The sequence below is a fragment of the Rhagoletis zephyria genome, unplaced genomic scaffold, assembly GCF_001687245.7.
Source record: "Rhagoletis zephyria isolate East Lansing unplaced genomic scaffold, Rhagoletis_zephyria_1.1 Rzeph_scaffold_17269, whole genome shotgun sequence".
In the NCBI taxonomy this organism is placed as follows: domain Eukaryota; kingdom Metazoa; phylum Arthropoda; class Insecta; order Diptera; family Tephritidae; genus Rhagoletis; species Rhagoletis zephyria.
Genome location: NW_016174330.1, coordinates 1 through 9,091, shown reverse-complemented (window position 1 = coordinate 9,091; position 9,091 = coordinate 1). Strand labels below are relative to the sequence as shown.

At 34.8% G+C, this 9,091-nt stretch overlaps 1 protein-coding gene across 1 annotated transcript; it reads right to left on the bottom strand.

Annotated features, from left to right (window-relative positions):
- Positions 1–527: 527 nt before the first annotated feature.
- Positions 528–6,489, bottom strand: DIP1 (DISCO Interacting Protein 1). Its single transcript, XM_017636110.1, has 5 exons — positions 6,472–6,489; positions 3,288–3,593; positions 2,088–2,417; positions 1,726–2,015; positions 528–883 (listed from the first exon to the last, which is right to left on the bottom strand). Exons 2-5 carry the CDS (start codon positions 3,397–3,399, stop codon positions 677–679), a joined length of 939 nt encoding a protein of 312 aa, XP_017491599.1. The 5' UTR covers positions 3,400–3,593; positions 6,472–6,489; the 3' UTR covers positions 528–676.
- Positions 6,490–9,091: the final 2,602 nt, after the last annotated feature.

Here is a 9,091-nt window from a genome sequence, read left to right as displayed (position 1 = left end):
AACAAGCGTTTATCGTCTATCGCATGAAAATTCATAACAGGGGGGTTTATCTACTTTCATTTAGTACTAAAAACTTCTTTGTACTTTGAAATTAATTTTTTTAATTAATCTCCAATATCGATTACGACACTCGCAATTAGGCTGAATATTCGCAATCGTCTCTCATTCATACATCATTCCCCTTAACACCACGTCACCGCAACGACCAATCATGCCTATAACGGTATCCGACGGATGCCATCCGCACGGATCTAATCAGATTCGTACAGTCGGAATAAGCGAGTGCGAAGGATTAGGATCGTTCGAATGGTATCTGTCGGACAGGAATTGGTGTGTTTCCAAGGGATCCCATTCTCATGAATCTAATTCTTCTCACTCGCTTGTTATGACTGCGAATCGGGTTAGATCCGTGCGGATGGCATCCGTCGGCTACCTAATAGGCATGAATATCTTTATTTGGCCGTCGACTATGCCTCCAGCAGTGTTCCCCAAAAACAACAGCGGCTTCAATGAAACGAACTGACAAGTCAAAATTTAGGATACTAACGATTATAAGTTTATTAATTTATATTCTGTCCTTTATTGGTAAAACTCTTGAATGCGACAAGGTTCGCTGATTTTCTACAGAATTTGAAGATTAAGTTCTAAAATACTAAGCACATGTGAAGTTTTTTGCTCATTCCTCTTGGCATGGTTGCTCCTTAACGAGGTTTGTGCCAAACAACTCGTTAAGCACAGATACGGCAACGTTGCGACGCGCAATTTTCTTAGAACGTCCAGTACTCTCGTACTGCACATCATCTACGGTAACACCCATACGTTGAAGTACATTTGGGGAATCACCCACTGTACCTAGTTCGCGATATTGTAGTCCGGGTCGCATCTGAAAATAGAAAAGAAAATTTAAATCATTGCTAAAGAAAGCAAATCGAATAAGAAGTTTTGGGATTGTTTAAGGCACGTAATAAAAGCGGCATTACTGCCCCACTGATACAAATATGCAAGACTGTTGCAACTGCCCAACTGCTAAAACGTTGCCCGAAATTCACATCGAACGTGATACTTTAACAATTCGCTCATCACTGCGGTTGTGATTTCAACTTGAACAAGGCTTTTCTCTTATATGAAAGAGTTTCATTTTTTTAGTCACGGATAGATTTATACTTTTAGAAAACATCACAACCATATTGGAGCTTTCGATCTTAAAGCCGGATCAGATAGTGATCTTTGTCCCAATGTTGACTAACATTTTTTTATACATTTTCCAAATGAATTTCAAATTCCAATTATATGGTTCATCCCAGCAGGCTTTAAGTGAAGCCATTCTAAAAGCACTACCCAAGAAGGGCTGAAAAAAGTGCTTCTCTGCATGCCTTCTAGGACGACTTTCCTATTTACAATTTACGTGAATGATAAGTTCATATTATTTAGCAGTACAAATTAATTTAAATACGTATTGCCTCGAACCGGCCAGAAGGCCCTATTTCTCCCTGCAGTGAACTAAAAAATTGTATCATTATAAAAAAATCTAAACATGTAACAGCTGTTCGAGAATAAATCGAGTCGCCAACTGGTATAATTTCTTTTCCATTTATGGCCCTAAAGTACATTAAAATCTTTTAGAAAATCGAAAGTTTGAATTTTTGCTGCTGAAAATGAAAAATATTCCATAGTGCAATAGTGTGATTCAGTCCTTAAAGGTTTCCAAAATATTGCGGAACTTACCATGCAAAGTAAAGTGGATGGATGTATCGATTCCCAATTATTTGGCAACTCAGAGCGTATTGGCGGTGCCTTGTGCGGCTTAGATTGTGGACTTCCATCAACACTGCCTCCCTCAGTACCAGATCCTGGTTGTGTAGGATGAGCTACACGCAGCTCAGGTACAACATAACCCTCATTCTCCCATTCAGTGAAAAGTTTAAAAATAGCGAATGAAGCCAAATTGGCCATTGGTACATCATCAAGTACTGTTGGTGTTCCCTCCTGTTGCCCATTCTCACCATTCTCACCTTCTAAGAGATTTCAAAATACCATACCATTAGTAAGCTTTTCAAAACATGTGAGGGGAATATTCATATATTCACCATTATGTACTTCAGTCGTATCCATAGATTCGTCATTATTGGTTGAATTCTTTCTCAAGCGTGGTTTCTCACGCATTTTCTCCAATACATAATCTCGCAATGCCTTCTCACTTGCATTATTTTTAGCTGCTATCTTGGAGTGACCTTTGCCTTCGTATTGTTTGTCATTAACGGAAACAACCGCGACAAACCCACCGCTTGAAGAGTTATTAATTGTAAACTCACTTATTGAGATACCAGCTACCTCATTCAGTGCCATGAGTGCATTCTTGGGAATCAGTGTTTTACGCAATTGACGATTCTGACGTATTTTCTTCTCCTTGGTACGAACTATTTATTGGAATTATTATTGAAATATATTTTTTATAAGATGATAAGATGATATAATATATATATTAGTGTGCCCATCGAAAATGCTTTTTTGCTTTGACTTTAAAAAATCTATAAAATTAGGCAATAATATTTCTCTTAAAACGAATAAAATTAGGGGGTAGGGTCTTGCAATTTCCAAAAAAAAAAGAAGCATTTTCGGGGAGCTTTCTAACGTATATGTACATATCGTGTTGTTTAAAGTACTAAACCGCGTATCAACCGAATGCAAAACCGCGTATGTGAATTATGTAAACTTTTCTAGGGAGTAAAAAACTCATATTTCAAAATGGTTCTCTTTTTTATAAAGCAATCGCAATTCTGGCTAGTATATTTCACGACGAATTGATAAGGATTGAGCCAAGAGTTTGTGTGAGCAAATCCAATTTTTGGCAGCAAATGTCAGTTACGCGGTTTTGCAGATGACGATGCGCGGTTTTGTACTTTAAACGACGATGTGTATGTATATTAGGGCGGGTCAATCTATAGGCGTAAAGCATAGGAGGGTTCTACGAGTAATTCGAAGCAAATTTACCGAAGAAACAATAGGTCGAAAATAAATTTTGAGTTTGCCAAATTGCGAAAATAGGTTTCTTTTACTTAGCATTTTGCTGTAGTGTGGTAAATTTTGTAAAAAAAAAACATGCTACAAGGGGTTTTTGGTATGATAAATCCATTTATGGACTTATCTTATTCTTAAAACTTCCGCCAGAGCACGCAGCAGTGAAAATTTTCACATTTTCTTTCGTGTTAAAATAAAAGAAAAAAAATCCATACAAATTGACCCGCCCTAATTTATATATAGCTATTAGTTGCATAAATAACACGTACCGGAAGACTTCTTGCGAGTACGGAAAATATTCTTATACTGCAATTTGCCGCTTTCATCGTATAAAGTGGTCTCATCCACCTTGTTGTTTTCCATTATTGCATCATCATCCATTTGTGGAGGTTGTGGCGGCGGCTGTAAAGGTGCTGGCTTTTCAATGCGCTCTTGTTTTACAACCTTTGGCTCGGTCTTAGCTGGTTCTGGAGCCGAGCTTGGTTGTTGGTTTTGCTTATTGGCATACGTCTGCTGTTGGTTTTGCCCATCTTGGTTTCCTTGTTGACCACCAAATGATTGCCGCGAATTCTACATAGTAGTAAAGAGGTTACAAATTTGATTTCATGTTTTTTTTTTTAATTCAAGTTTACTTAATTTTAAAAACTATATTCAGTATATTAAACTTAAAGACAAAATCTTACACACTTCCCGCCATTACCAAAAGCGCTTTTTTACAAACCATCATCGGCAAGGTATGTTACCACATTCCAAATCTGTTATGCTCCTTTTCACTGACCAATTCAATTCAGTCCATTGCAGGTTTAGGTGGTACAAGCGATTTCGGATTTCGGGTGGTAGGATCACGATGACTTCGCATTCGATTGAATATGCAAACTCAAAAACCTTAGTTAAGGAATAGCTATGAACATTCCTACAGCCAGTATTTACTCAAACGAAATTACCAATTGTGACCTTAACCTGTTCATTTTAGCAATTGAAACGTATTGTTCACTCTGGTCAACAGTTTCACCAGCAGCTGTTCAATGCATTCCAATCTGCCAACTGTAGCGCACAAAACAATTGAATGAACAACACTAATTTAAAGTTGATATTGATGCATTCAATCATTATGTACCGTACATTAAATTATGCACATTTGTGCCAATAAATTTATATTATGCAACATAATGCCGAATTTCCACTAGGCATTGAAACGATAAAAAATTTATGCTATTTAAAATAATGCTATGTGGAAATGAACTTAATGACACGATAATTTTTTAATGCCCGACTTTGTCATTTGTCATTTTTGCCATTTAATGCCTAGTGGAAATCCAGCATAAGTAATCACAACTCTTATCATTTGCATACATTTTCAAAGTACATATTTTGTACCTAAAATTGCTATGAAAAAGGTACTGTCGCTAATTTTTTGGTTTTGCACAAATTGATTTCAAACCGAAATCCTACGATTTGGTATTTGGTGTTCCAATAATCGTACATCATTCCAATTTACTTGCATGCAAAATTTACTTGATTTGTGAAATCCAGAGAGTATGGAAAGATTGAATGGGGGCAATTTAATCTGAACTTGAAAAGAAGTAGAAATAAGTATGTACATGGCGATGGTCCTCTGCAAAAATGACAAAATTCAAAAAATAAAACCTCTTACTACTGTTAAGTGGCTAATGTCGCTAATCCTTGTCTAAACCATGTCTAATCTCTGATACTGTATTAGTGCTTACTCCTTACTTTAGTAAGAATTAGAGACATGGGCCACTTAACAGTAGTAAGGGATTTTATTTTTAGAATTTTGAACTGTGTCGTTATTTCAGAGGACCCATCCATGTGTAACATCCGTCATACACATCGTTTTTTTTCATATTCAAATTTACAAAAAAAAAAAAAAATATATAGTTATGAAGAAAATTGATGCAGATGATTGGGACTGTAATTACTTCTGTTACATAGTATAGTACGTATGTACCACAATTTGAAGCTGCATTTTCAGATCGCTTTACAAACTTGTAAAGAATATGAAAAACTGCTTCTCAATTGTAACATACCATCACCTAACCTCACATTCGTTTGAGTTTACAGCGAAGTAAATGTACATAACTATAATACGCAAAACTAATATTTAAGAAAGTAAGTAGACGAATTTCCAATAATTTTTAAAACGGATAAAAATCCCTTAATGCCTACCATTTTTGTAAGTTTGCTTGCCATAGCTTTTTCATACGCACCGTGTACACAGTAATGCGCCATTCTAAGAAAAATGGTACGCAAAAGTTATGTCTACGATTGCGGTTATGACAAGTCTGCATTTAGATTAAACCAGTTTTAAAAAGTATTGCAAATAAATCTACTAAACAGGGCACTATAAATATGGCCAAGAAACACACGACCAACCTTTGCCACTGCAAATTATAAAGAAACGAAATTAAATAAGTTAAACCCATGTTAAGATATTGTCAATTATGTGTTGGTGAACTCAAAATCTACTTTATACTTTATTATGACACAGTATTTAGAAAATCATTTGTAACTTAAAAAGTTTCATTAGCAGTCATCGATTCGCCACTTCGCTGCTTGCTATGTTCGAGTTCCGGTCGCTTAACGAAAAAATTTTATATGTGAAAGCAACAACAAAGTTAGCTAACAAGGATGGACGATAGCGAGTTTGGGTGTATCTCATTGAGTTCATTCGTTTCGACACTCGCTAACTGTTGGCGAATCGATGACGGCTATTATAATATTGTTATGGCTCAGTTATGCATACTTGGCATTGCATGAGAGTTGTCACATAAGGAATCTGTTAAATGAGCTTTGCGTGTAAGCGGTTGACCAACGCACTGCATTACATATGTAGAAGTCTGTTGGTTTTTGATTTCTACGTAAAAGTGACATGCTATGCAGTGCAGTGCGAAGTATGCATAACTGAGCTATTAGTTGTTCCTTTGTGTATGTACATACACTTGTGATCAGCTAATTAAGCCAGCAAAATTTTGATAAATTTTGGTTATTTTGCTTTCGTTTATTTAATTTTTATTATTTTTCCATAAAATCTGCAAAGTTTCAGCTAAATTTTCAACTTTTTATTGAGATTTTTTAGAGTTTTTAAGTATGCAGTTTAATAACCCATACAATTCTAGGGTAATAATGTGCAAGTCTTAAGTTGCTAAAAAATCGCGTTGATTTTTAATTTTTTTTTTTTCTGGCTGCATTACAAATTTTATTCCATACAAAATAAATTCGACAATTTTTTTGTATGAAAAATTTTATGGAAGGCTTCCTGTAAAAACCTGCAAATCGTTAAGCATCTGGAACGCAACTAGTATCTATGTATTCTGTTTCATTGAACTTCGTACTAAAAAGGGTGGAACTGTCGAACTACAATTTTACTATTTCAAGTGAGTGTCAAAGGGAAACAGATGTAGAAGTGTACAGGAACGCAAAAATAACGTTTTTCCAGCAAAAAATGGTTTGTTTGCATGTGATTGGTACAACAGTGATTTGGCTGAAAGATCACTAAATAATTTTTAGTCGTTTCATGAATTTGCAGGAAGAAAAACTCCGGACTAATCCTGTAACATCCGACTACGAAGGTTTTTGTCTATAGGAACGCCTTCCTAAACTTCTGACTAAATCCTGTAAACCGGACTGGTATTGGAACAAGGCATTTTAAATCTGTCAATTTTAACTTCAAAAATTTTTTCCAATAGGTCTCTACCTCTGGTATTTTTTTGAAGAATGGAAATTCACTTCCATTACCCCTATTCTTAAAAGTGTTAACAAAAGTGATGTCTGTTATTACAGACCCATTTCGAAACTATCAACAATTTCTAAACTTTTTGAAGCTATCGTCAAGGAGAAAATGTATTTCGCAACAAAAAGGCTAGCCTCACCAAATAAACATGGTTTCGTCTCCAACCGATCTACAGTTACTAATCTCGGCGTCTATAGTGAGTATTGTATTGCAGCTCTCTCGGAAAGTTTCCAAGTCGACTGCATTTACACTGATCTTGTTAAAGCATTTGACAGAGTTTCACATAGTTTATTGGTCAGTAAACTAGCCTCTCTGGAAGGTGCCTTACTCTTTGTATTATTTATAAATGATGTGATTTTTACTGAATGCCGACGATTTGAAAATTTTTTCTGTGATTAAAAATTCGTATGATGCGCTTAGACTTCATTCCGAGATCTATAATCTTCACAGTTGGTGTCTCAGCTTATATTTTTGCAAACCCCATTTAAATCCAAAAATGAAACAATGTACCGAACAATGTACGCCTTTCACTAAATACTAAAAACTGCTTCCAAGTTACTTTTTCCAAAAGTCACAGTATTGTTTCGTCATCATACGTAATCTCAAAATCAACTTAAAAAAGTTCAGGAAATCAACGACATTGGTGATAATTTCAGTTCTAATTTCTCTTTTAATAGTCATATCAGTCACAGTCATCAGTTTCTAAATCTTAAGCTGTACTTGGTTTTGTCAGGCGTCAGACTTCAATGTCCTCTGACCCCTATGCACATAAATTTTTATACACATTTTTCCATCTTTCGTTTTACGTTAGAATATGCTTCCTTTATTTGGAGGCCATACCATTCAAAACTTAATTAATAGGATTTGAAAGGGTTCAGAAAGATTTTTCTTAAATTTGCTCTACGAAATCTAAACTTCACCGAGCCTATTCCAACGTACAATTCCCCATTTGCTCTTAATAGACTTTAAATCACTGGAAGCCAGAAGATCTTTGCTGTCTCTAACTTTTACTTTTAATTTAATAAATGGTTATTGCCATACTCTTTTAGAAGCTGGCTCTCGTGGAACGCAGATAGTTCATTCTGCATCAAATGGAATATAAATTAATGATTCAAAGTTTTTACAAAGTTCTGGAAAATTCGAAAAATGTTCACCAAAATTTTCCTCTTTTAAAAAAATTTTTTTTGAGTATGCAGTTTTGTAGTTCGCTCAATTTCAGTATAATAAAGTGTAAATTTTAAGTGGCTATAATTTACCGTTAATTTTTTAGAATGCCATTTCATGAACGAAAGACACAAGATCACGCGGGAAGGAAAGAACGAAAAAAGTTATTTTCTAGCTGCCGAAATCTCGACGCCATCTTTGTTGTAAGAAGTAAACAACGAAGAGAACGGAGAAAACCGCGAAATTGTTGAACGCATGAAAAATCATTTTTATTATGCAAATTCTTCTATAAATCATGCCGTTGTGTTAAATTATTCTTTATCTTACGTGTACACACGTTGTCACAAGCGAAAATGAAGAAAATTGCAGTCAAAAGCCACCACCAAATTGTAAACAACGAAGAAATGTAAACAAACGGCTAATGTCAAAATCGTTCAACTTTTTTCCTAAATGCGATTCTAACGGGCTACTCTCCTGCCCGCGTGATCTTGTCTTTTTGGTTCATGATTACCCCTGATAAAATGTACAGTTAGTCCCGAAATTGAGGGTACAGCTCATTTTTTTGTTAATATTCGCAATGTTTTACATGCTAAAATCGTTTTGTTAATTTTGAACTAAAATATGGCTTATATTTTTGCCAACCCCATTCAAATCTAAGAATGAAACAATGTACGAAAATTAAGAAAAATCTGCAAAGTTTCAGGAAAATCGCGAGCTTTTTAATACGAATTTTTAAAAAGAATTCAGGTATGCAGTTTTATAGCACATTAAATTTTAATATAATAATGTGCGAGTTTCGAATGTCTAAAAATTCGCGTCGATATTTTTTTTGTAAGGAAAAAAAATGCCGCCAGTCAGCGAAAAATTCTGAAAAATCAGAATATATATAAAAAAAATATTCATCATCAATATATATACATACCTAATATATATTAAAATTTAATGGGCTATAAAACTGCATACCTGAATCCTTTTTAGAAACCCGTACTAAAGTTTGCGACTTTGCAGATTTTTCTTAATTTTCGTACTGTTTCATTCTTGGATTTAAATGGGGTTTGCTAAAATATAAGCCATATTTTAATACAAAATTTAAAAAAAAAATTAGCATGTAAAACCTCAGTATATCCAGTAAAAAAACTGTGGTGAAGTCCTTTATGG